Below are 27,855 nucleotides of genomic sequence, written 5' to 3'. Positions count from 1 at the left end.
TGCCTTGGGCAGCGATCTAGGCACAGAGCGAGGGACAGGAGACCATATGCACTAAGGGCAAAGGGAGAAACGAACCTGCTTGAGGAAGTCACCATCCTGCAGGAGGCTTCAAGTAAGTCCTTTGGTTTGAACGGTGTTGGCCCAGTTCTGATCTTGCATGCAGCAGAGTAAATCAGGAGTTGCTCCAGTGCAGTGACACTGTGTAAAAGTGGTGTGAGAGGAGATCAGGCCCACTTATATTGTGATTGGTGGTCCCCTCAAAGGCTCTCCTGGAGCCAGAGGAGGCAAATAGGGTTGTCAGCCTCTTGGATGCAGCCTGTGAAATGCCCAGTCTATTAAAGGAAACAGAAAAAAGTGTCACACCCTAGAACTGATCTGAGTTGGGGTGTGCGGTGACTAAAGTAGGAATGAGCACTACAGAGAGATGATTGGGCTCTCACATTAACTCTCCGTCTTAGGGATTCCAGTCCCATCTATTGCTGGGCTGTCTAAGGGTATGTCTAGGCAGCTGGTCCATGCCAGCTGACTCAGCCTCGTGGGGCTTGGGCTAAGGGACTATTTAACAGGGGTGTAGACATTTGGGCTCTGGCTGCACCCCGAGCTCTGGGACCATCCCACCTTGTAGGGTCCTAGAGCCTGGGCCCCAGCCTGAGCCCAAATGTCTACACCGCAATGAAACAGCCCGTTGGTCTGAGTCCTGCGAGCCTGAGTCAGCTGGCAGGAGCCAGCCGTGGGTTCTAATTGCAGCGTAGACAGACTCTAAGTGCTCAACAGGTTATTTCTAACTGCCCATAGTGGATCCAGCTGTTTGCCTCTCCCAGGGGAGCTTTCAGTTCTTTCTTCTTATTGTCTCGCCCCGTGTCTGCTGGGGTGCAAAGGGGTTTCTTAATCTTTTCCCAGTTTTTCCCTCCCTTTAAGCTGTTTCACTGGGGGAAGAAGGGAGGTGCAACATATGAACCCCAGCGGGAGGAGGGTCACAAACATGCTTCAGGGGGCTTCAATCACTTTCCCTTTTTTATGGCTATTGGGTAGTGGATGCTGGAACTGTGTTCTGCTGTAACATGTAAACCTAGGAGAAGAAGAAGGTGCGAAGCACCAGGGCTGCCCAGAGCGGGGGGCAAGTGGGGCAATTCACCCCAGGCCTCACAGGAGCCCCCACAAGAAATATAGTATTCTATAGTATTGCAACATTTTTTATGGAAGGGGCCCCCCAAATTGCTTTCCTCAGGCCCTCTGAATCCTCTGGGTGGCCCTGTGAAGCACTGATCTGTTTCTTTCTTTAGCAAGCTGCATCTTTCTCTCCTTGCTGAAGTGAGATGATAAGAGGAGGGTACGTGGGTGGGTCTGGCTACCTTGGAGTTGGAGATGTAATTTCCAGCGCATTGAGATATACACCCGCTACCTCTGATGGCACTATCATAGTAGACAAGACAACAGCAGTGCAGCAGCCATGGCGGCACAGGCTGTCTGTCTCAGTACGATCCCACCCAAGCCCCTCGGTGTGTATTCAGGGGACTAGTCACTTATGTAGCAGCAGCTACACTCCTATTTCTAGCACAGGAACTCAGATCTGGTGGGCATACAGTACATCTACCCGAGCCAGAAGTTACACTCCCAGCTGCAGACTGGACGGCCCCTTTGTGTCTGGCTGTAGGAGAGGCAGAGTTCATGCTCTGCTGGGAAAGCCTCAGCCCCGGTTCCCTGGGAGCACTGGCCAGCTCCTGGGGCAAGCTCTGTGCTGGAGAGCATGCTAGGCCACAGAGCATGTGAGTTGTCCCAGTTAAGGCTGGTCTACACTGGGTGGGGGTATCGATCTAAGATACGCAACTTCAGCTACATGAATAGCGTAGCTGAAGTCGAAGTATCTTAGTTCGAGTTACCTCGGGTCCTCACGGCGCGGCATCGACGTCCGCGGCTCCCCGTGTCGACTCCGCTACCGCCGCTCGCTCCGGTGGCGTTCTGGAGTCGACGGGAGCGTGTTCGGGGATCGACATATCACATCTAGATGAGACGCGATATATCAATCCCTGAAAAATCGATGGCTACCCGCCGATAGGGCAGGTAGTCTGGACGTACCCCTAGAGGAGCCTTGGCTCTTGAGTTGAAGCAGTAGCAGCTCTTGCTTTGAGCTTTGGAGGTCCCTGGTTCCAGCCCCAGTGCATCAGCTAAGATAGCAACTGTCACATGAGAGCACCCGCTGAGCAGCGCTCCATGCCCAGCTCTGCTCCCACTCAGCTGTAGGCCAGATTGCCACAGTGAAGAGCGTCTGCCCCACGCAAAACCCCTCCTCCACTCCATCGATGGAAAGATCTTTTCCATTGGTTCATGTGTGTACAGTGAAAATTACATTTACCAACAAAAATCGAATCCTTCCAAGCCTACTTGTTGGGGTTGGGTAGCTTTAATCTCTGCCTAGGCTCTATAGCTGCCCCACCAGCACAGGCTGTCGGGAAGATGTGTGGAATCAGCACATCTCCCTTTCCGGTCCAGGCCAGGTTGTTCCAGAGCTCCAGGATGGAAATGGAACTGACAGCAACTTGTGCCATTGCGTTCATGCCCTTGGTGGACTTTCTGCTGCTGTACCCAATGGGCCCAATTCTCCTCTCACTCGACTTGATGTAAATCCACCAGCTTCAGTGGGGTTACTTCTGATTTCCACTAGTGACAGAATTAGATTCTGAAACTCACTATGAAAATGAAAAACTGTAAGTGGACACTTACTATTATTGACCGAAATAAAACGACTCCACCGATTTTAAATCCAAAACCACTGCACTGAAGCTCAAAACAACCGACAACGTCACTTTATCACACAGAAATAGTGCTCAGACTAGCATAGCAAAGTACCACTTTTCTCTATTTGATTCTTACCTATTTTCAGATGTGCTTACTAGCCAGTTGTATTTCTAAATATTGCTGCATACCAATATGCTCCTGTCTATTTCCTTTCCATGGCCTAATAAGGTAAAGGCAAAAGTTAATTAAAGTGCCTGGATCAAAGTTGTGCTCTCCTGCCAAAAGAGGTTATAAGTGGGTGTCTGTGTCCACTTTTCTGTTACATTGGAATGACTGTTAATTGCACTACATGGATATATTGCTGTTTTGTATTAGTTTAATATTTTTGACAGTGCTTTTGGGACTAGTCTACCTGTGCCCTGAAGATGCCACTCAAAGTGGCAAAAATTAATTTATTTTCCCCTTAGCTTGTACATTAACATAACACAGATGAGCTGTCCAATGACAAATGGATTTGTGGACTGGCTGGCTCAGAGGAAAGGTACGGGGACAATGCAGCCTTTCACCCCTAGGTTGCCCATTCTAATCTGCTCCAGGCTGCAAACCACTATCAGCTGGTGCCTCTGGGAAATGAAGGGCTGGTCTCAGTCCAGTTCTTAGTGAACACATATCCATATCATTACAGCTGTTCTCCTAATTGCTAGGCCTGTGGCATCCTTCTTAGGACTCTCACTAATGAAGACTAAAGGGCCATGGTGACTAAACTATCATCTCTGGGCTGTTGAGAGAGGATCCCGGCAGCTTTAAGCTGCAGTGGGAGGCAAGTGGGGATACTTGCACTGCTCCCAGTTACGCTGGTATGCCCTGAATATGAGTTTTGGACATTGGACTATAACCTATGAATTATTTCTAAAATAATTCTTTGCAACTACAAAGCTCACCGTCTCTGCTATGAATCTGCGCCTAAGTGGACTGAATTTGTATCTGAATGTTAGGGCTGTCAAGCAATTAAAAAAATTAATCGTGATTAATCAGACTGTTAAACATTAATAGAATATCATTTATTTAAATATTTTGGATGTTTTCTACATTTTCAAATATATTGATTTCAATTACAACACAGAATACAAAGTGTACAGTGTTCACTTTATATTTATTTTTTATTACAAGTATTTATACTGTAAAAAAAAAGAAATAGTATTTTTCAATTCACCTAATACAAATACTGTAATGCAATCTCTTTATCATGAAAGTTGAACTTATGAATGTAGCATTATGTACAAAAAAACCTGAATCAAAAAATAAAACCATGTAAAATTTTAGAGCCTGCAAGTCCACTCAGTCCTACTTCTTGTTCAGCCAATCGCTCAGACAAACAAGTTTGTTTACATTTGCAGGAGATAATGCTGCCTGCCTCTTGTTTACAATGTTACCTGAAAGTGAGAACAGATGTTCTGATGGCACTGTTGTAGCCGGTGTCACAAGATATTTACGAGCTAAAGATTCATATGTCCCTTCACGCTTCAACCACCCTTCCAGTGGACATGCATCCATGCTGATGATGGGTTCGGCTCAATAACCATCCAAAGCAGTGTGGATCAACGCATGCTCATTTTCATTATCTGAGTCAAATGCCACAAGTAGAAGGTTGATTTTCTGTTTTGGTGGTTCAGGTCTTTAGTTTCCACATCAGAGTGTTGCTCTTTTAAGACTTCTGAAAGTATGCTCCACACCTCGTCCCTCTCAGATTTTGGAAGGTCCTTCAGATTCTTAACCTTGGGCTGAGTGCTGTAGCTTTAGAAATCTCACACTGGTACCCTCTTTGTGTTTTGTGAAATCTGCAGTGAAAATGTCCTTAAAATGAACATGCGCTGGGTCATCATCTGAGACTCCTATAACAAGAAGGTGTGAGTAACAGGGAGTAATAGTTGGGGATTGGTCCTGCTTTGAGCAGGGGATTGGACTAGATGACCTCCTGAGGGCCCTTCCAACCCTGATTTTCTATAATCTATGAACATGAAATATATGGCGAAATGTAGGTAAAACAGAGAACAGGACTGTGGTGTGGTGGCTGCCCCATCCCCATGCTACATGGGGCTGCAGCAGACCAGTGGGCCTGCGCAGATGAACAGCCAATAGGAAGAGGGCTTATTGAGAGCCAATCAGGGCCCAGATTGGAGACAGCCAATCAGGGCCAGGCTCAGACCTATAAGAAGGGTGCTCATGGAGAGAGCAGTCAGCAGTGCTTCTATATCCTGGGAAATTTCCCAAAATCTGGGAATTTTTGAGTAAAATATTTCAACTTGGGAAATTGGGAATTTTCATTCAAAACCTAAATAATCCTGAGAAAATTTCATAAAAAGTAAAAAACTTTCCAAATCTGAAAAATCCTGGGAAGTTTTCATAAAAAGTAAAATATTTGCACTTCTTTCAAATTTCCCTCAAAATGCATTCTTCCATTGGTGAACATTTGTCACGTGATTTTCATAATCGGGCTGTGCTGCTCTCCTATTGGTGGTGCTTCAACGTACTATATCATGATGACACAAGTGAAGTGACAAGTGTGCACATTCACTCACAACAAACCAACCTCAGGAACAGCTGGCTGGCGGGTAATGAGGAGATGGTTATCAAATTTATCTTCTAGGTAAGGTTTCTTCCAAGAATTAAATATATTGCAATACTTACTGATTATGATTAGTTTCTTGATCTGTCATTAAAGCTCTACAATTTTGTCTTTCGTGCTTGCAGTTGCACAGAGAATGTGGACCAGAGCGTTCAGCTGTTCATAAGTTTGTAACAGCACCGTCCTCCAGGCAAATATTAAATATCTTTGCCTACTGTATTAGGTAATAATATATAATGTTTGTTCTTTCTGTTTGCTTTTTTATCTTATTTTATAATCATATGTTTACTTTTTATTTTTTCAAAGTAACTTTGATGTACAGTACACAGTACATTGCAGGGCACATGCTGTACTTATTAAAACTTTTGTATTAATACTTTTGTATTGTAATACTTTAGTGAAATTTGTGTAAAATACATTGTTTTCTATAATTTCAATCCTACTCCTCGTGTTAAATATTTTATTTACTGTATAAGTAACAAATTTAAAATTGAAAAACATGTCTATATGTATAAAAATTTTAATAAATGTGAAATATCTCGAACAAATAAGAATAATTTGGATATAATATATATTATATAGTTATTAAAAACACACATATTACGTTCCCTTGAAATTTTGAAATAAAAAACTTTATTGGGAATTTTTCATCAGATTTGGGAAATTTTTAGCGCTAAGTTGGGAAAAGTTGGCATCACGATATAGAAGCACTGGCAGTCAGTCTGTCCCAGACCTTCATGCGGGAAGGTCTGTCTTCAGAGCAGGAGACCAGCACCTCGGACAGAGCAGCGCTGGGCAGGCTCAGGGGGAGCACAGTAGGGATCCGGCCCAATACCTGCCAGACTGCAGGCCCTGAGAGAAAGGGCCTAGAGGGTGCAAGGGGCCAGAGGGGAAGTGGCCCAGGGACAGGTGGACAAGGGGAGAGAAGGAGGGCAGGGAAGCTGCCACTAGAGGGTCCCTGGGTCAGGATCCAGAGTAGTGGGTGGGCCTGGGCCCCCACCCTTCTCCCTTGTACTGCACCTGGCCATGCAGTAGGGAGGCTGAGACAAACTGCAACCAGCCCTTGAGACAAGGGGCTAGATTTTAGAGGTTGCAGTTGGCCACTGAGGCCAGTGCCAGGGTTGCTGAACAACGCTCCCCAGAAGGGGGTGAGGATTGACTAGGGTGTGCTGCCAGAGTGCAGTGTCCTGAAGAGGACACCGCCGAGCAGGGAGCAACGTGGGTCCAGACCACAACTGAGGAGCAGAGGATGTACAGGACATCACCAGCAGAGGGTACTCCCCATGGACTGAGCTAATTCCCAGAACAACCGGTGGGAGGCGTCACGGTGGTGAGTCTCAACCCTGTCACACGGACATATAATTCTCTCCCAAGGAGTTCAATCATAAATTTAATTAAACATTATTTTTTTAACAAGCATCATCAGCATGGAAGCATGTCCAGTGGAATGGTGGCAGAAGCAGGAAGAGGTATACAAATGTATAGCATATCTGGCACGTAAATGCATTGCAATGCTGGCTACAAAAGTGCCATGCAAATGCCTGTTCTCACTTTCAGGTGACATTGTAAATAAGAAGAGGGCAGCATTATCTCCTGTAAATGTAAACAAACGTGTTTTGTCTTAGCAATTGGCTGAACAAGAAGTAGGACTGAGTGGGCTTGTAAGCTCTGAAGTTTTGCATTGTTTTGTTTTTGAGAGCAGTTATGTAACAAAAAAAGTCTACATTACTAAATTTCACTTTCACAACAAAGAGATTGCACTACAGTACTTGTATGAGGTGAATTGAAAAATACTATTTTTTTGTTTATCATTTTTACAGTGCAAATATTTGTATTAAAAATAATATACAATTTGATTTCAATTACAACACAGAATACAATGTATGTGAGAATGTAGAAAAACATCCAAAATATTTAATAAATTTCAATTGGTATTCTATTGTTTAACAGTATGGTTAAAACTGCAATTAATTGCGATTAATTTTTTTAATCGTGATTAATTTTTGTCAGTTAATTGCATGAGTTAACTGCGATTAATTGACAGCCCTACTGTATGTATATTGATCTTTAAACCTTATTCTCTCTCTTTTTTTTTAATAAATTTTAGTTTAGTTAATAAGAATTGGCTGTAGCATGTATTTGGGTAAGGTCTGACACATTCAATAGCCTGGGAGGTGGTGTGTCCGATCCTTTGGGATTGGTAGAACCTTTTCTTTTATATGATGAAATACGATTTACAGAAATCACCATATTTGACTTAGGTACCTGGATGGAGGCCTGAGGCTGGATCGCTTTAAGGGAACTGTGGTGTTTGGACATCTGAGTAACCGGTGAGATAATAAAGAAACTGTTTTATGCTGGCTTGGTAAATCTAAGTATTGGAATATCCACCAGCTTTTTGGGGATTGTCTGTCCCATATTGTGCAGTTCACCCTGATTGGGTGACCACAGCTGGCCCCCACTGGCACCCCGGTCACAAAAACATTAACTCTGGGCTTCCTGCGGCTGCAGCTCATTGAATCTGCTCTTGTCTTGCTGTATATCAGGAATAACACTAATATACACTGGAGTGCACTCATAATAAAGGGCTCTGGCTGTTGTCAGAAACATTCCCTCTTTCCTCTAGTCTAATCCTAAATGGAGCAGCTCCCTGTTATGGAAGGAGATCCAGTCCTTGAGTTGTCTTTGGAACTAAGCAGCAAGAGTTAGGGAGAGACAGGGTGTGACAGACACACAGTTCAGGGCTTCCTGAATGTGGTTACCACCACTAAGGTTATCATCAGAATCCAAATCCTCTGTTTACTGTCGTCTGATAAACCACCACGCTGGCTACAGTGAGGACGATATCAGAGAGTTTAAAAATGCCCTGCGATAGGCCCCCCTTGGGTTTTAGATCATCTGTTTAGATTGTAAGATGCACAGAGCAGAGATTACATCTCCTACTGGCTTGTATAGCACTGTCTGTGCATGCTGTCAGCACTTTAACAACAGTGGTAATTGAATCCAGAAAGCAGAGCCTATATGTCTCTTGCAGGAGATGAGCAACATTTGGAGCACCACGCGGAGGGACTCACCCTTGTGGACCTGCCTCTTCTTGTATCTTGCTGCTCTTCTGCTCCAACAGGCAGGTACGGATAGTTCTTTTTTCAGAGTTCTGACATCTCTGCTATCGTTTCGCTTAGCAGGCCACCCTGACATCTGCCGACAGTGATTATACCAACCTGGGGACAAGTCTGGCATCCCGGTCAGGACCCCCCACATCTGTTCTCACGGGAGTCGCTGAGTGATTGCAGTCACTGACACCTTCCTGACAAAAGTTTTGTTTTTGACAAAGTGGCCTTTCCCAGCAAAAAAACGGGTTACACAAAACACACACACACACACACACACACAAACACACACATGCAACTGCAGCAGCAGAAGGTTTCTGTGGATCCAGGGGCACATGGAGAGCTGTGGTGAGAATCAGTCTCCGTGAAAGCAGCAGCGTGCAGGGCTCAGCTCAAACCCCTCTTTCATCTCCCCAAAGGTCTTTGCTACTCTCCTCCCTTCCCTGGTGGCAGGCCACTTGTTCCAGGTACAAATTATTCACGAGGTGCAGCTGTGAGAAGATTGCAATGGCGAGATGGAGCCCTCACGGCTCTAGCCCAGGATGGGGAGGGGGTGCTGATTGTCTAAGCCACGGAAAGGGGGGGAGCTCTCCCTCTGCTTTCCTCATACTCTCCTGCATACCTTTACTCTAACCCCCAAGATCTGTCAGGTGGTGGCATGTCACGGGACGGCACAGGGGTCAAACTTTCCTCACACGGTGCTGCCACTCCACTCATCCCGACACGGCTCGTTTCCCTTCCAAACCCCATAGAGGCCAAGGAACGCTGTCATATACCCACACAAAAGGGAATGAAGGAGGAGGTGAACATGGTGGCTGACATGGACGACCGCATGGAAAAAGGAGGCTATGTACAGAGTGGGAAGTTGGACAGGTGAGTGGGGAGCACACACAGGGGGCTTTGCCAGATTACACTCTGGGGCCAGCTCTCCGAGTCCATCTCCTGCAGCTAGGGCTGCCAGGGAAATTTACAGAGAGGCATTTTGAAGTAGAAGACGGCATTTTGATCAAATGGAAATCTGAGTGAAAAAACCTGTTTTTGTCAAAAATTGGGAGTGGGAGGGGTCAAAAAACTAAAGACATAGAGATAAAACAATAAAAAGCCAAAAAAAATTCTTTTTCACAGAAAGTTTGCCACAAATGAAGATTTTTCTCTTTTCCTGAAATGTTTGAAAGGGGAGAACAATTTATTTCTAGCTGCATCCACAGCCTCCCTCCACGTCTAAAGCAGGTTACAAACATTGCTCCCACCTCATAACGCCTCAGGAAAGTGGCTCAGTATCATCATCCCCATTTTACAGACGGGAAAAGTAAGACTGTGTCTACACTGCAAAGAAAAACCCAAGGCACCGAGTCTCAGTGCCAGGATCGCTTGATATGGGCTCGCGAGGCTCAGGCTGCAGGACTAATAGCAGCAGCCTAGCTCTTCGGATTCACACTGGGCCCAGGCTACAAGCCCCTTTCCCTCTTGCCAGGTTTCCGTGCCCAGAAGGTCCCAGTGGCATTGTAGGGCTGTTCCAAGCACTCAGAGGTTAATTGTGTCAGAGGAATGGCTAAGCTCAGAGAAGGAATTAAGCCCCTGTGTAAGCAGCTTCTCCCAGACTGCTCTACAGTCCATAGACTCAACGCAGACAGCCCAGAGTCAGCCCCCTGCCCCAGACCAGAGAGAGGGGGAGAGACAGGATTTGCTGAAGGTTTTTAGGGCTAGCACAGGGGAAGGGGAGAGTCAGGGTTAGTGTAGGGGGCGGAGAGGTGAAGGGGAGGAGGTGGAAAGGGCTGAGGTTCACTCACCAGGGTAGCTGTGTGGTATCAGGCAGACAGCAGCCAAGCGAAGCTGAGACACCCTTGCTCTCCTTCAGGGCATCTCAGCTGAAGGGGAGCAAGTGAGGAGGGATTGATGAAGAAAAGCCAGGCCCTCTGTCCCAGTCCTGGTCAGCACTGCCCATATCAACTTTGCATCCAGATTTGGGAAGAAACCAAAATTTCTAACCATTGGAATTTTCTGTGGGATGGCTCATCTGTTTTTCGACCAGAACTAGTTATTTCTAAGTATAATTCTAAAGTCAGGCACCCAATATAATACAGACTCGGATCAGCCACACCAGCCCCTACAGACAGGAAGCCTCATGGACAGGCTTGGCACAGTCTCCCAAATGAGGCAAGCCCAAAGAAAACCCGTTCTGTCATTTGTGTGAGGAATGTTTTAAGCTGACGGTGACAAGGTCTGATGTTTGAATCTGTCTCCAATTTTAGTGCCCCTAGTCTGAAGCAACCTCTAACGTGTGACGATACCTTCTGGAGATGATCTTAAATACACATCTTCAGTGTCTCTGCCTCTTATCTTCATTCAGTCCCTTGTTCTTTTCTCCCTCCTCATATTGTCTGCTCCAGCACTGGCCTCTCTGGCCTTCTCCGCCCCTCTGAGTGCCGATTCTTGTTTCTCCATTCTAGATTAAAACAGTTAGAACAGATGCTGTTGAAAGTCAGTTTCCAAGAGGACAACTTCACTGTCATATGCCCCAACATTCAGACTTTCGTATTCAAGATTAAGCCAATGAATTTCCGATGGCTGAATCTCAGCAGCAAGTCAATACCGGTCAGTATCCCCCTTGCTCTAATGGTGGGCTTTGCTTTCTAATCACTCTTCCCAGCGTAGGGCCTCTCATACTGACAGTGTTCTGGTGCATGGAGAGATAGCATGAGCTTTCGTTTCCATAGGAGTCTGATCTCTATTTCCATTACCTCCTTTCTCTGTCTCCCCTACTTCATTACACCTGCCTCTTTCTCTTTTTTGGCTGAGTGCCTAAAGTAGATCTACAAAGGAGCAATTTCCAGAGGAGATCAGATTAGTTTAGTTCCTTCTGGCTTGGTTCCCTCCTTGCTCAGCTGGCAGAGCTGCTGCCCACTGACCACAAGAAACCCTATTTGCATCCTGGCTGAAGTAGTGTGAACACTTGAGGTGTGCCCAAACTCCAGGCCCAAGGACTAAATGGGGCTTCATTGACTGCCGAGGTCTGACTCCAGTATGTCTGAGCCAGCAGATATAAACACAACATAGGTAGGCTGGATGGATAGACAAGGTGAGGTGGGATGCTGAAATCTGCCCTGCCCCACAGAAGATGGCTCAGCAGGGTCCTTAAACCTTATCTCACCCTCCTTTTCTAAACCAAGAAGGAGTCGCATCCTTTCCCTGCTGTCTCCAGCCACCTGCAGCACTGTTGGCTTGGATAGGTTTTCTTTTCTACGTTAGCCCCTCCCACAGCAAGACTATGGTAATTAGAGGCAGAGTTGGGATCCTGGCCAAGATTGAGTATTTACATTTGGGGAGCCCAACCTAAGTCTCCTTGAAGGGTCCCGAATTGCAGAAGGTGCTGAGCCCCTCACCTCTGGAAACCAGGCTGTTTGGACACATGTCAAGAATCACAAGCCGCTTGTGAAAAACTCTGGGCCTCTCAGCACACTCTGGTCAGGGGAATCATTTTAGAAAAATTCTGGTGGGGAGGACAAAGCTGTGTCAGTATATAGACCAGTCTTTGTGGTCATATTATTTCCTTCAATGTCTGCAGGTGGGCGGAAGCAGAGCACAGAAACCTATGAAAAGTTGAGGAGGAGGAGGAAACCTATGTTGGGGGAGCAACTGCCCCTCTTTCTCATGTTTGTGCCCTGTACATGTCAGCCCTTGGCCCTGGGCTTTTTTCTCAGCAGCCTGGAGGTGTCTTCCCCAGCCAGCCAGCAGAGTCAGTTGGAGGTGAGAGCATGCACTCACCCTTCCCACAACCCAAAGCTTCAGACGCCTGAGAACAGTCTCCAGCGGCCAGCTGGGGTCTCAGTCTCCACGTCCGCCCAGAGTGCTTTGTGCCGGGAATGTGATAGGCTGACGCCTCCATCCAGGGAAGAACTTCTGCCAGAAGGCAGAGGGGACAAGGGAGAGATTTCAGCTTTATCTTCTTTGACTGAAAGCCATGTAATAGTGCAGCAGTGGGAACAGAAAATCATCTACATGGCCTCTAAAGCGTCTGGGGGATTTCCTCAGTGTTAGTCCCTGAATAGATCAGACCGCGGGTTTCCTGTATCTCTGCTCTAATAATACTTTGGGTTGAATTTCCTTCTCTTTTTAGAGTAACCTTTCTGCAGTGAAAGTGAGCACTTACATTATTATCACGAGAAAGTGTTACAGGGGATTGAACTGGGGACCCTCCAGAGCTAAAAGCATGAGCCACACTCCCAAGGGGGCTGTAACAGACTCAGAGTCATTGCTGATTGCACCTAGAGTGGGAACATGCACTCACAATTCCAGAGTTTTCACAAACACACATGGCCACACCTCCGCCCATCTCTAATCCCGACTGCCCCTGGAACCCATTGTGTCCACACGTATATTGTGTGTTCAAAGCCCACACGCAAATGTGCTATTTACTACACAAAGTAAAATACAGATTTTCAGTCTAAAATGATCTGTCTCACATTAACTAAGGGAAAATAAGACCAAAGTCTGCAGGGTTCAGCTTCATCAAGGTATGTGTGCACCTATTGAAATCCATGGATCTTAAACGCCTAAATATCTTGGTGGAGCTGGGCCCAAGATTTTAGAGAAGGATATACCAATGGTTAGGGCACTGATTTAGGCTTCCTGGGTTCAAGACTCCTTGTGCCACCTTGGGCAAGTCACAGTCTGTCGGTACCTCAGCTCCCCATCTGTGAACTGGGGATAAAAGCGCTTCCCTACTGCCCAGGTGTTGTGTGCGATGCTCAGATGCCAAAGGAATGGAGGCCATATACGTTATAGCAGATGGACAGGAGAGAGCTCAATGCGTGTATCTCTGCTGCAGCCATTTCTGGGAGCAAACTGGTTACTGAACTCTGCACCTAGGGAGTGTTCTCAGAGATTTAAAAGGGCATGTGAGTGTGGCTTTGAAATGCAGGATCTGACTATCAGGTTACAGACAAGGGTGCACGAGGTAATACCTTAGGGCATTTAGGGGTAGGAGTGTGCAGCCCACAAGAATCAAAATCCAGCATCTGGAAAGCATCATGCAAAGGTGCAAAAGGAACTAATTTTATTTTACCACCATTCTACTATTAAGAAAATAAAGGGTGATTTGGGGCACTTCAATGGCAGGGGCACAGTTTGAGACACCTTAAAGGGATTGATTTCCAGAGGGACGAGCTCCATATTTTCTGAAAGTCAGTTCCCTTTAAGGTCTCCAGCTCGGCTCCTAAAGATTGATGCATTCAGAATCACTAGTCACTTTTGAAGACCTTGGTAAAGCCTAATTTAGGGACTGGCCCGAACCAAACCCTTTGATCCAACAGCACCCCTGCAGGGTGTGGCTCTAAACTTTGCAAACTGGGCCTGACCTCTAAAGCAAATGGTAAGTCACGGACCCAAGACAACCATTCAAATGTTTCTGTAAATGAAGGTCTGAAGGAGGGAGCCTGTAGCTTCCATCTGCCCTGTCACTTCTACCATAAGGTGACCTAGAAAATGATGAGCCTCAGTCACAATCTCAGTCACACTATTTGTTGCCACCATACAAAATCCTAAACTTATCATGGAGCAATAGGACATTCAGGGCTTCCAAATCCTCTTGCTCCAGCTTCTCAACCTTTCCTCTTTTTGACCCAGGTGGCATGACAGAGATTCCCAGACACTATTTCACCCAAAACTCTGAGAAAAAGCTTCTACTAATCATTTATACCACACCCATCACCAGGGTATTCTCATATCTGACTTGCCGGAGCCCTGCCTCACAAACCTCACCTCTCTTCATTTCCCACTCTTCTGCTCATCTGATACTGGTCTCCTCGCTATACCTCCATGCAACTGCACCACCTTCTCCCCCGCAGCTCCTGCTGTGATCGTCAGTCATCTATATTACTGTAGCATCCAAAGCACCAGTTAGGATCAGGCCCCCATTGTGCTGGGGAGCGTACAGACATAGATGAGGAGACATCATGGAGAATGGAGGTGTTTGTTGCCCTCCAGTAGCTGGTCCATGAAAAAGGTTTAGGAATCAGCTACAGGGCTTCACTTAGTTCTTTAGCAATTCATGCTTATAGTGCAGAAGGTCCTGGGTTCAAACCACACCGTTGGCCCAGATGGGTTCAAGTACATGAATAAGTTTCTCTCCCTCCAGCTACAAGCACATCCGACCCAAGCACTGCTCTTTTCATCCTTGCCTCATTTCTCTTCTCCCTCCCTCTGCTATCATTTATCTCACGCTGACACTGTGCTTCGCTCTTTCCAGCATGCTGGCACACAGGGTATTTGAAAGATGCTACAGTTATTGAGTTGCACTGCAGCCCCCTGCAATCGCTCTTTCAGCACTTGCTTCTTGTCTTTAAATCATAACCTGACATTTGTCAGTTTGCACTTGGGAATGTTTCTGCTTCAACCTCAGCAGTCCAAGTCCAGAACCCAACACTCCATGCATTTCCCAGCTGAACTGATGAAGAAAAGCCGGAGTGGAGTGGCAGAAATGAAACTTGTCTGCATTTATCTCAACACCCCTGACCTGTTCCAGGTTAGACACTCTGAAGTTTTACCAGTGCGGGTGGGTTGGGGAAACAGAGAAAAGACATTACTTTGCACATACGCAGCCCCCTTTCTTTTGAAGAGCTGTCTAGACTAATGCACCAGACCATATGCACAGGGCCCTTCCCCAACACCGAGATGCAGATGAAGCAGGGCAGCTGCTTAACAGCACGCAGCAGCCCTGCACTATGGTTTGCTTATTTATGGCACAGAAGTCGAGAGGAATGCCATATGTGGGGGGAGGGATAGCTCAGTGGTTTGAGCATTGGCCTGCTAAACCCAGGGTTGTGAGTTCAATCCCTAAGGGGGCCATTTAGGGATTGGCCCTGCTTTGAGCAGGGGGTTGGACTAGATGATCTCCTGAGGTCCCTTCCAACACTAATAATCTATATCCAATTGGAAGCGCAGGGGAATTTAGAGAGGGCAAGGGCCCCAGATATGTAGGAATTGTCTCAGGGGAACACTTCTCTTCTGGTGATTAAAGCCCCAGGAAGCTGTAAAGATGTGGTTAGCCCATGGTCAAGCAACAGCAAGACTTGTCTGGCCTTGCTCATTAATTGGCTGCTGCAGCCCCCTATGATCAATGCTAAGAAAATAGCTTCCACTGGCGTTTCAATGAGTTGAGCAGGACAGTGTCTCTAGCCCATCTGTCTGTCTAGCTGGATCCTTTCATTAACAACATACTACATGCAGGTACCCACACATGTAGTGTAGAGGACTCTTAGGTATAACATGGGAAGCAGCAATGCAATCTTCTCTGTGCAATCTCAGTAAGATGTGTTGTGAAGGGACACCTCTTGGAGCGGAAGGGTAGTTTGGCCTCTCTGACCATTCTGTCCATGGCCTCCCTGATGAAATGGTTAAGCATTGTGGTGTGGGAGGCTTGCAATGTGAGCACCTGCCTGCAAGGAACTGGATTGAGATCAACAAACTCATTGCACATAGACCATCAGATTGCCCATGGATAGGAGCAGCGTTGGTCATCTGCAGATGAAAGGCTCCCTATCCCAGTGACCTGCCCACTCCTGGTAATAGTCTTTATGGGTCTGTGCATTGTTTCTTCTGCTCTGGCTTTGCAGGATGGGAAGAATAGCTCCCTACTGAACAATGACATCTTAGGGGCCACCCTTGCAAACACCCGCGTCACCAACCTCACTGAGCCTGTGGAGATCCGGTTCTGGCATAACCAAACACTGGTGAGCTGGTGATCATGGCCCACAAAGGCATTTAACAGCAGCTATCACTCTGGGCAAGGGAAGGCAAATAGCTCTCCAGGGCACCAGAGAGGGGAGGTCAGTGTAGCTGAAGTCTCAGGAACAGCCAGGGCTCTTGAAACCCAGTGGGAATTCAACCTGCTGCTTGAAGGGTGGATTTGGGCCAGTATCTCTCTGCCTCGGTGTGCAAAGAGGTGGGAGTGAGCGCATAAGGACCTCCCCCTCCCTGAGCCCTGGCACCATTAACTGCCTGGGATCCCAAAGGGGAATGCGATTCTTGCTCTCTGCTAGCAGTGTGCTCAGGTGCTAGGGGCCTGGCAGGGAATGGCAGGCTAAGAGCAAGATCTCCCCTGCTCTGTACCATCCAGTAGAACTAGCCTGGCATGGAGGAGGGAGCATGCCACTTCCTCGAAGGGGATGCAGCGGGCATGCCCATGTGTGTTCCCTGGGAGGAGTTCTAGTTGAGGCAGAAGCTGTAGCAGAAAACAGAGTAGCTGCTGCAGGGATGGAGTGGGGCTTTTGAAATGCTTCTCTCCTCCTCTGACCTCACCTGGAGCTACGGGAGAGAGGCGGGAGGTCCTGGATCATTGCAACTTATAAGGTGTGTGGTGGTTGGTCGGTTTTTAACCACAAACCCAGTGCAGCCCCACTGACCCCTGCCAACTCTTCTCTGTGAAATGTTGCTGAGACTCTGGGGGTCACCCCACATGCAAGTTGTCTTTGTCCGGACTGGGGGGCAGGTGGGAATTTTTAGCTGGGAGAGACGTGCCCCCCAAGTGGGCACCATGCAATGTAACCAAACTGTGCAGACGTAGGAGGAAGCATTTGACCTTTGTGCTCTTGGGTATATTGGAGACACGTCGGAGAGCAGCAGTGAACTGATTACAGGGATTTAGAGGAAAAGATTGCAAAGCAGAATGGCCAAATGACAGAGCTCTAAGACAGCTGCTTGATAAGTATGTAGGGCCAGATCCTCACCTGGTGTAAATCTGCTTCAGGGAAGCTACGCTAATTTACACCAGCTGAAAATCTAGGTGTAAGCAGGGAGAAAGAAAAGAGCGTAGGGTACTCCAAAGGGGTATTTTTACTCCAAGGGGTTATTATTACGAACTCAGAGTAACAGGATAAAACTGATTAACTATCAAATATTTCCTCACTACACTGCGGAATAGTCTCCCAAGTGATGCAGTGGATTCCTGTGATGGGGCTTCATGTTAATAGTGGGCAGGAAAAAGTGCTGGGAAATTTGCTGTAGGGAACAATGCTGCATAGGCAGGAGGGACCAGTCACAAAACTTTTCTCTAATGAGCCCAGGTTATGTACATTGCTTGGAACTAAGGGAACACAGACATCTCACCATATGCCTCATGTTTTCTCCCCCTGTCCCTCAACTAGGATAACTCAAATGCGAGCTGCGTCTTTTGGGTGGAAGGAACAGGTAATTATGACACTCACGGCATCACGCGGAACCCGTGCATGCATGCAAGGAATGAGAAAGAGGCAAAACAGAGATGGTGGGAGTTGTTCAACGGAGAGCACATTGCCTTAGACACCAGGGGGACCTAAGGACCAATCATGCAGCTGCAATTTACCAGACAGACTCTGGGGTTTCATGCTATGACCATCCCTGTCTGCTGCCAGACTATACTCACCCCAGCCAACTTGCCAGGAGAACCTGGGAACCCCGACCTCCCTTGGCTCCCAGCGACAAACATCCTCCTGCCATCCCAGAGCAGCTAAAAGCTGCCAAACCCTCCTCCACTCCGGGCTGCTTACAGAGAACCCCCCGCTGTGCACAGAGCCTTGCTGAGCGTAGGGCTATATGGAGACCCACACTGGCACCTTTTGGAGGACTAAACCCCACACCCCTCAGGGGTTTCCTGAGTGAGTGCCATTGTCATGCATGAATTGGGTGGAAAGCAGGCCTAGGTCAGCCAGAGCCACCTGCAAACAGCCAAGCAGGGCACAGGCACTTACCACAGGCTTGTAAAAGCAACTCCCATTTTTATGCCCTGCTTCCAAGGAAGGAGTCATATAGAGACCCAAGGCCATGGAATTTAAGGCCACAAAGGACCCCCAAATCCTCTAGACTGGCCTCATGGATCATCGGCCACTAAAAACACAACCAAGCACCAAACCACCACCCACAGAGCGGAACGTTACAGCCCTCAGAAACTGAACAATTGTGTGCCATAGGCAGAGAACAGGGACTCAAGGTTCCCCCAGTGCCCGGGGCCCCTGTAATGGCTGGGAATTAAGTGAGATGCACCCAGATAAACCTGGCAAGTGACCTGCCCCTCCACGCTGCAGAAGGCAGCACAAAAACTGCTCCAAGGTCCTTGGCCCTGAGAACTGGAGGCTTCCTGCTCTTAGAGGGCCTGAAGGTGCCCAGGGCTGGATCTTAGGGGATTGCAGGGGAGGGTGCAGGGAGAGGGGGGGAGGGGACGCAAGCTGTCCCTCTGGTGCAGGATTTGGGAGCAGCGTGGGAGACATTTTGTCCTGCTAGCTTTATTCCTTCCCTCCACTATATGCATGAGAACAGCTCTCCAGGGTTGGGCACCAATCCACGTGAGTCCTAGTGCTGTGTAGCCTTGAACCACAACTAGCCCAAAACCAGTCCCAATGCCGGCCTACGTCTAACGTCAACACTCCCTGCTGCAGTAGCAACATGAGATCACACCTTGCCCCACACTCTGATTGTTTTTGCTGTTGAAGACAAAGGGTAACATTTTCAAAAGTGCCGAAGCCCCACTGAAAATCAATGGGCTTTGGGCTCCTAAGTGAGTTGGTGCTTTGGAAAATGTTGCCTATGGGCTTTCCTGAGGCTCAGCCTCACTGATCTGTGGCTGTGGGCTGCTTTCCTTAAGGCCGTTTCTCCCTCTTGCAGAAAACGGCAGCCTGGGGAACTGGAGCAGCGCTGGCTGTGAGACCATCCACTGGAAAGACGTAGTGCTGTGCCAGTGTAAACACCTTACCTACTTTGCTGTGCTGCTGGTAGGAAGGCTGTTTCTCCCCCATTGCTCTTGCTCTGTTTGAGGGTGTATGAGGCTTTCTCCCCATCCTCCAGCCACCAGCTACAGTCTTTGCGCCCTCTCAGTCCCTGTCTCTCAGGTGCTCTAGTGCAATGGTTTTCAAACTTTTTTCCTGGCAACCCAGTTGAAGAAAATTGTTGATGCCTGTGACCCAATGGAGCTGGGGATGAGGGGCTTGGGGTGTGGGAGGGGATCAGGACTGGGGAAGAGGGTTGGGGCGCAGGGCTGAGAGCTGCGGGACGGGGCTGGGAACGAGGGGTTCAGGGTATGGGAGGGGGTCTGGGCTGGAGCAGGAGGTTGGGGTGTTGGAGGGGGTCAGGACTGTGCTCTGGGCTGGGAGTGCAGGCTCTGGGCTGGGGCCGGGGATGAAGGGTTTGGGGTGCAGGAAGGGGCTCTGAGTTTTGGGGGGCTCAGGGCTGAGGCAGGGGATTAGGGTACAGGGTTGGGGCTTGCCTCGGCCAGCTCCTGGTCAGCAGTGCAGAGGGGGTGCTAAGGCAGGTTTCCTGGCACTGTGGACCACGCTGTGCCCTGGAAGCAGGTCCGGCTCCTAGGCAGAGGCGCGCAAACGGCTACATGTGGCTCTTGCCTGCAGGCACTTCCCCCCAGCTTGGTTCCCAGCCAATGGGAGTGCGAGGCCGGTGCTCAGAGCAGGGGGAGAGCGTGGCACCCCAGAGCCCCCCCTGCCAATGAGCTGGACCTGCTGCTGGCTGCTTCCGGTGTGCAGCGCAGTGTCAGAACAGGTAGGGATTAGCCTGCCTCAGCCGGGCAGCACCGCCGATGGGACTTCTAATGGCCCAGTTAGCGGTGCTGACCAGAGCCGCCACAACCCAGTGGCTTCCATTGAAACCCACTGCTCTAAAGCACTCATCCCTCTCCCAGGGCTGTTTGCTGTTTGCCTTCTCCCTGACTCATTCCCCGCCAGCCGCTCTCAGGGCTCTGAGCAGCTCCTTTCCCCGCAGCTGAGCTCCACCACGAGGCCTGCTTCCATTTCCCTTCCCTCTTTCACACCCGCCCTGCAGGGGCTGAGAGACGCGCAGCACCATCCTCTGGGGCCGCCTCACTCCAGCACCCCAGTTGCATTGGGGGGATGGCTGCACACGCGTGCACCCCCACAAGGGTTACACTAGGACCCACTCTGCCCTGCCCCCCCATCTTCTCACCCCTCCTCTTGGACCTGCTGACCAACCTGTCTCACGGGGTCAGAACAGGGGGCTGAGCTCTGAGGCAGTTCCCCCATTCCCCTCTGAGCTCTGGAAGGAGGAAGGAGATAGGACAGAGGCCAGTGACATCCAGCAGCCTCAGGGATGGATGCCAAGCTCAGGGGGTGGAATAGGCTCCAGGCCTGAAGAAGCTGGAGGGGGTTGAGGGGAGAATGAAAGGCCAGAGCAGCCGTGAAGGCCGAGTACCAGTGCAAAGGGCTGCATTCATTCCTCACCTCTTCCCCTCCTCATCTCATGCAGAAAATCTCCTCAGCGCCCATAAACGAGGCCATCCTGGCTCCTCTCACCTACATCTCCATGGTGGGCTGCAGTGTCTCGGCTGCTACCTCGCTTCTCACCGTCCTCCACTACCTCGCCTCCAGGTAACCCCGTTGCTGTGCAGAGCGGCTCCCGCCCGGGGTGCCTGGCTGAGCTGAACCAACAGGGGCTTCCTCAAGAGAGATGCTAAACCAAATTCATCCTCGATGGGGATGTCCTCCTGAGGCCCCTGGGGTTACACCCGGGATAAGTTTGGCCCTTTTTGGAGAGTTACACTTGCCATTCCCACCCCACAAGTCGTCAAGTTCCCGCTTGAATTTCTGCACCGTTCTCCCATCTGCTCCCAGGAGGGATCCAGTTATCCCTGGCCACATCCCTCGCAGCAGAGATGAGACAGGGGCCAGAGCAGCAGCAGGTGTCAAGCAGCCAAGTTCCATTGAAATCTATGGAACAATGCTGGCCCACAGCAGCAGAGGATCTGGCCCAGGGCTTGGCTGTCATGAATTCTTCACTGAGGCTGCGGGACACAGACAGATCTTGTGGTTTTCTGGCTTTTTAGCTCCCAGCTCACTCAGGCCTTGCCTACACTAGAAAGGGTTTGCTGGCACAATTATGCGCACCAACCTTCCTAGGGCAGGCTCGGCCAGGGCCAGATTAATTCTCCTGTGGGACTGAGGCTACTAGATTTTGTGGGGCCTCTGTATACAAGTCTTTTTCCTGGGAGGGAGCTTGGTGCAGCAGGAGGCTGGAGAGGGATTCTGACCTGGGGCAGGGGGTTGGAGTGGAGGAGGGGATGCGGGGTCTGGGAGGGAGTTTGGTGCAGGAGGGGGCTGGGGCAGGGGGTTGGGGTGCTGGAGGGGGATTCTGACCTGGGGCAAGGGGTTGGGGTGGAGGAAGGGGTGCAGGGTCTGGGAGGGAGTTTGGTGCAGGAGGGGGCTCCGGGCTGGAGCAGAGTGTTGGGATGCAGGAGGGGGTGCAAGGTGTAGGCTCCAGCCAGGAGGTGCTTACCACAGGTGGCTCCCAGCTGGCAGTGCAACAGGGCTCAGGCAGGCTACCTACCTGGGCCCCGGCCACAGGGAACTATGGGGATGGTGCTGGGAGCAGGGGCAGTGTGCAGAGCCACCTCCCGCCCTACCGGGCCGCAGAGACGTGCCAGCAGCCAGCCGCTTCTGGGAGCGGCTTGGGGCCAGGGCAGGCCGCCTGAACTCCCTGGAGATTGCTGCCTGTGATTCATTTTTCCGGGAGCCCCCTTGAGCCAGGGCTCCGGGCTGCAGTCCCTAAAGCCCCTACCTTAATCCGGTCCTGTACTGCAACTGGTATCGCTTATACCTGCTGTCCGACGCACTTTGAACAGCATCTACGCTAGGGCTTCGGCCTGTAAAGAAAGAGAATAAAAGTCACACCCCTAACAGAACTGCTGGAGTCACCAGTGGTTCTAATACAGACCTGGCCTCACTCAGTGTGCACTGCCTGTGTATCGCCACATGGTCTTATGGACTCAGCCCCCAAGGAAATGACAGGACATTTCCACACACTCCCCAATGTGGGCCCTATCGAGATGAGACAGCTCTGGTGTTCTCCTGCAGCACACGCTGACTGGAGGGGATGTCCCAGGTGGAGGGGCTGGGGGGCATGGGCGGGCAGGAGTGGATTGCGCTGCATGCTTTGCACACCCTCCTGTCCCCATTTCGAGGGCAGTCAGAAGGAACTGAGTTCTATTCGCGGTGTTCATTTTAGGAAAAAGAACAGAGATTATACAAACAGAATCCACATGAACCTGCTGGGTGCCCTCTTCTTGCTGAATGTCTTCTTCCAGCTCAGTGGGCCCCTGGCATCCGTTCACTCCACATGGCTCTGCAGAGGCTCTGCTGCCTTCCTCCAATACTCCCTGCTCTGTTGCTTGACCTGGATGGCCATCGAGGGCTTCCACCTCTACCTGCTCTTGATCAAAGTCTACAACGTGTACATCAGGAGATACGTCCTCAAGCTGTGTGCCGTTGGCTGGGGTAAGTGCAGGTTCTCTACCCAGAAAGATGCCTCCCTCACAACCCACGAGGAGCTTCGTCCCTCCTGCCAATACGACAGCCCTACCGCTGCACTCTCTGTAGTGTCACCAGATTCTAGTGAGAGATGTATCCACATTTCAGTCACTCAAGATCTAGGGGGTGGTCAGAGCCAGGCATTGGCCTGTGGGAGGGAGGCTGGCCACTGCTGATCAAAGTGCTCTTTTAGCTGCATTCTCAGAGCCAGAGGACAACAGCTCTAGAATTATATAGTAATTGTCTGTTTGCAATGCATGAGCTTGTTGCATAGTAAAGAAGTAGGGGCTGGTTGCAGAGTTTTTATCCAGATTTGGTTTCCAATCCCTCCTCAAATGCTCAGGGGTTTTGATGGGGCCCATCTCTCATGTCTACGTTTTCCATGTGTGACAGTGATGTGGGGGAGGAAATCTATAGTGCCCTACCAACTAATATTAGACAACCTGGTTTACCTGGAGTGTGCTGGGACAGCAGAAACTTTTTTGAGGGACAGAACTGCATCCTGCTCACACAGCCACTACCTGCTTTTGTGTTTCTGCTCTCGAAAATGGCCCCATATTCCATCACCACTTGTCCCATCTGCCTTACTGGATTCTTCCTTCCTCCAGTATACTTCTCTTCCTACCTATGTCCAAGGGCCAGCTCCTTTGTATGCTACCCAGTTTCCTACCCTCCAATTACTTGGGTCCTTCTTATGTATTCCCATCATAGTCAGTGTGTATCTCTCGCCCCCGCAGGATTGCCAGCCTTAACTGTGGTTAGCATTCTCATCTTCAAGGAAGAGGCATACGGGCTGCACATAATTGAAACTGACACGGGCTACAACAATACAACTATGTAAGTGTTAGACATGGGTTTGATGGTCTACACACAATCATGTTCTACCATAATGGGGATAAGCAGGGGTTGAGGCTGGCTTCCCAGTGGTACGGTAGGTCTCCTAATCATTAAAAGCTTCTGTGCTCCCCGGTCCTTCCTGTTTCTTTTCCACACGGTCCTATCTTCTGCAGAATGCAGGATAAAAAATGTGGTTCTATTCTCCTAAGCCTTGTATCCTACCTCCAAGCAATGTGCCATCCATGAAGTGCTCTGATCAGATTCGTGGGCAATGAAGATTAAGGCTCTGGCTATGCTATAGAGCTTACGGAGGTGCAGAAGCTCTCCTGCCAACATAGCACTGTCCACTCCAGTGTTTAGGTCATTATAACTTACATCACTCGGGGATGGCTTAGTCACACCCCTCAGTAACATAACTTATACCAACATACGCTGTCATGTGTACATAGCCTAAGTCCAACTCTCCAAAACATGGCGACTTTCCCGGCTGCATGATGCTGGTTTAGAACAATTGCGCCATTTAGCCAGCATTGTCCTCTTTCAGCCTGTCCCAGGATTGTGGGATGCTTTGAAAACTACAGTGCCATTCACACATCACTAGACCATTTCTGGTGGATGGTGCTGTCCTCTACTTGGAGTATGGAGCTGTCCTCTGCCCAAGACATACTCTGACTCCCCAGAGGCAGTGCAATTTTGCAAGTATGTTGCCCTTCCCAAAGAACAGGGCAGGTCTCCAAAGCATGGTTCCAGCCCAAAACTCTGGTCCTATTTCCCCACAGATGGTTCCACTCCCTTTCCATTGGCACTGAAATCCCATCTCAGCTATGGTGCGATAGGCTTCCCACAACACGACACCCTTCTCATGCACCGCTGTGGTCCCCCTTTCCAAGGCGTGCAGGGATTTATTAAAGCAAATTAGAGCCTGAACTCACCAGCAACACTAAGCAGCCCCAAAAGCCTTTCCACTCCATCCTAGACAGATGTCCCTTCGGTCCTCCTCATTGGGAATCCCGTTTGCTGGCACACAAAGCAGCTGGCTCCCCAGCAGCCTTGCACGGATGTCTGCTACCCTACCTGGGCTCTGACCACAAGGCTTGGATCCCCGGTGCCCTGCTGGAATGGTGTAATTCTCATGACATGGTGCCATTCCCAAAGCATGACATCCCTCCCCAGCCACGGGGTCAATCCCCACAGTGTGGCATCATCGTCATTAGCATACGAGAGTCTCCTCCTCTTCTCCCTCAGGTGTTGGATCACAGACAAGGCCCAGGATGTTCATTACATCCTCAATGTGGGCTACGCTGGAATCACTGTACTCTTCAACATGGTCATCTTAGTCACCGTCATGAGGATGCTGAGGAAATTGAGATCCAACATGAACAGTCAGAAAGAACAAGTGAAGAAGGATCTGGTGACAGTGCTGGGACTGACATGCCTGCTAGGAACGACCTGGGCACTGGCCTTCCTCAGTTTCGGTGTCTTCTTGATTCCTCAGCTCATCCTCTTCACTATCATCAACTCCCTCCTGGGTCAGTGAGGCTGCAGGGCCCTGTGTTCAGGCAGTGAGATGAATGGGATGGAACCAGAAGTAGTTTAAGACCTGAAGCAAAGCCCTGTCAAGGGAGATTCTGCAGAAGGAGGCTCAGAGGGCAGGGCTGGATTAGCTCCAGGGTTCTATTATCACTGATTTAGGAGCAGCAGAATCCCTTCAAGCTTTCTGCTAGTTCCTGGTCATTGTGGTTATAAGTAGCATGGTTCTCAGCCACCACCAGGTCAGTGTGCTTCTGCTGCTGCTGCCCCCACTTCTGAATCCAGGCGTGGGGAGGGGAAAGGACATAGAGGTTGCTGTGAGGTCAGATGGCCCTGCTGCTATGTTACTCACTTATTGACATGGGCACCATGGAGCAACCCTAGTTACCGAAGGCTTACAATGTGCTTTCCACCTGCAGGGTTCTTCATCTGCCTCTGGTACTGCGCCATCTGCCGCCAGCCAGACCCCAGCCCCTCCACCGGGAGTTCTCAGATGACAAAATAACCAGGCCAGCCAGCTGGACTATGCTCCCAAAGGGGCACAGCTCACCCCCCCAGGAGCAGACTCACTCGCTGGAACTGGCCTGCCCCAGTTGCCCCAGGCAAGTCTGCGCTTCCGATGGAGGATTTAGCAAGGAAAGAGACACACTCCTCAGTGCCTTCACACACGTGGCAGCAAACAGTGCGACAATGAGCCTTCAAAGCAGCTTATGCAGAGTTGTCGAGAAGGTGAACAGGACCTGGGTGAGACTGAGGGGTCACAGAACAGTCACTCTCACAACACAGGGAATTGCTGTTCCCTAGGAGGCTATAGGCAGACAATGCTTGGGACATTGATTCCCGCTGCATTGCGCCTTGTGTCTTTATTTACACCTGTGAGTGCAGAGAAGGTGCACATCGCTACCAAACCAGACCTCCCCACCCACTCACACCAGAGGTAATATCGTACAATTACTTCACACACACCACAAGGGGCAAAGCAAGGAGAATCAGAGCCTCTGTGCCTGTCCCCTCCAGGAAGCTATAAACATCCCGGTTTGGTACATTTCCTTTTCAAATCATGTGATGATTCTCCTGTCCCGGTCACGTCACCATGGAGAGAGATTCTGTACTCAGCTAACTGCCTGGCACAGGCCCCTACCATTCAAGCTAAATGAGAGGATCCGTTAGCAGTACGGGACTAATGACATACATTGGAGCAGTTCAGATTCCATTCAGTAGAGGGTAATGGTGTATGCAAGTTCGTACCCACACCGACCTGCTCACTCCAACACCAACTCATTACGAACAAATCAGAGGTACCCTGACTTTTGAGGAGGTTGAAACCCAAATCCGAACCCTGCTGCTCAAGCCCATCTCTGATTTAAAGAGGACAGGTGAACAACAGGGGAAGGAGATGGAAGGAAGCTGCAGAAAGGAAAGAACTAGAAATTGGAGAGGAGGAATTACAGAGCAGGGCAATAAAGAAACAGACATGGTGAAACAGGGAGCACAGGGAAAGGAAGTAATAGCAAAGGGGCTGTGAATTCCTGGATGCTGGAGACTGTATGCGGGACATCAGCCACTGCTCACTGGTGAGTGAAGAGATCTTGCCGCAAAGGTAGATGCTGCAGCTCAGTTTTCTCTCTCTCTCTCTCACAGACAAGTCCACAGCCTGGATGGACTAAACCTGGAACAAATGTGCTTTTGCTTTTTTAATGATCACGTGGGGAGTTTATTACTCTTTTGAACCTAACCAAAGGCTTCCATTAAACTGCTTTACAATGGGGCATCCACCCCACCCCCACCAATGCCTTCTCTGGCCAAAGCCCATTCCCAGTGTTGGACCTTGTTACATGCAAATGACTGGAGCCAGCCTACTGGAGTAATATAAACAAACAATTACCCTAGTGACTCCTCTTGAAGCCTGCCAGTCTGTTATGTATTTGAAGCTGGGCCTGTGTCGAAATTTCTTGCTGAAGGGTCCACCACAGAATAAGTGTGTTTAACTAAGGCCCTGCTACTCATGCCCATTGGAAGGCTCCACAGACACATTATCATAGCTGGGATATGGTCCTGTGATCATAGGAGTCCTTGTGGCACCTTAGAGACTAACAAATTTATTTGGGCATAAGCTTTCGTGGGCGAGAACCCACTTCATCAGATGCATGGAGTAGAAAATACAGGAGCAGGTATAAATACATGAAAAGGTGGGAGCTGCCTTACCAAGTGTGAGGTCAGTCTAACGAGACAATTCACTTAACAGCAAGATACCAGGAGAGGAAAAATAACTGTTCTTTAAGTTTTTGAAGTATTTTTGTTGAAGAATTGCCACTTTTAGGTTTATTATTGAGTGACCAGGGAGATTGAAGTGTTCTCCTACACTTTAATCTCCCTGGTCACTCAATAACAGACCTAAAAGTGGCAATTCTTCAACAAAAAAAACTTCAAAAACAGACTCCAACATGAAACTGCTGAATGGGAATTAATTTGCAAACTGGATACTATCAAATTAGGCCTGAATAAAGACTGGGAGTGGTTGGGTCATTACAAAACGAAAACCTAATTTCCCCCATATTAATTTCCCCCTACTGTTACTCACATCTTTTTTTCAACTGTTTGAAATGAGCCACTCTTATTACCACTACAAAAGTTATTTTTCCTCTCTTGGTATCCTGCTGTTAAGTGAATTGTCTCGTTAGACTGACCTCACACTTGGTAAGGCAACTCTCACCTTTTC

The 27,855-nt window shown here is 49.2% G+C and overlaps 1 protein-coding gene across 7 annotated transcripts; it reads left to right on the top strand.

The window, feature by feature from the left end:
* ADGRG5 (adhesion G protein-coupled receptor G5) lies at positions 1 to 27,255 on the top strand. 7 transcript variants are annotated; one of them, XR_004002842.1, is made up of 15 exons: positions 1 to 112; positions 7,624 to 7,692; positions 8,397 to 8,490; positions 9,225 to 9,345; positions 10,923 to 11,067; positions 14,873 to 14,995; positions 16,086 to 16,202; positions 17,616 to 17,658; positions 19,108 to 19,214; positions 20,713 to 20,834; positions 22,468 to 22,736; positions 23,507 to 23,606; positions 24,852 to 25,135; positions 25,556 to 25,865; positions 26,778 to 27,255. XR_004002842.1 is itself a non-coding variant. In XM_030582066.1 (14 exons), exons 3-14 carry the CDS (start codon positions 8,400 to 8,402, stop codon positions 25,639 to 25,641), a joined length of 1,605 nt encoding a protein of 534 aa, XP_030437926.1. In that variant the 5' UTR covers positions 1 to 112; positions 7,624 to 7,692; positions 8,397 to 8,399; the 3' UTR covers positions 25,642 to 27,255. The 7 variants fall into 7 exon arrangements, 6 of the variants coding, with proteins under 6 accessions (XP_030437926.1, XP_030437927.1, XP_030437924.1 ...); XM_030582066.1 differs by having other exon boundaries at positions 14,876 to 14,995; positions 25,556 to 27,255; XM_030582067.1 differs by having other exon boundaries at positions 22,552 to 22,736; positions 25,556 to 27,255.
* Positions 27,256 to 27,855: the final 600 nt, after the last annotated feature.

The sequence above is a fragment of the Gopherus evgoodei genome, chromosome 12, assembly GCF_007399415.2.
Source record: "Gopherus evgoodei ecotype Sinaloan lineage chromosome 12, rGopEvg1_v1.p, whole genome shotgun sequence".
NCBI lineage: Eukaryota > Metazoa > Chordata > Testudines > Testudinidae > Gopherus > Gopherus evgoodei.
Note: the sequence above shows the minus strand (reverse complement) of the source record. Positions and strands in the feature narration are given on the sequence as shown.

Bases quoted from the DNA above. Each gene is read 5' to 3' on its own strand.
- ADGRG5 (XM_030582065.1), top strand. From the start codon at position 8,400: ATGAGCAACATTTGGAGCACCACGCGGAGGGACTCACCCTTGTGGACC. The intron at 9,346-10,922 runs GTGAGTGGGGAG...TCTCCATTCTAG, and splicing joins CAGAGTGGGAAGTTGGACAG to ATTAAAACAGTTAGAACAGA. The intron at 14,996-16,085 runs GTTAGACACTCT...CTGGCTTTGCAG, and splicing joins ACACCCCTGACCTGTTCCAG to GATGGGAAGAATAGCTCCCT.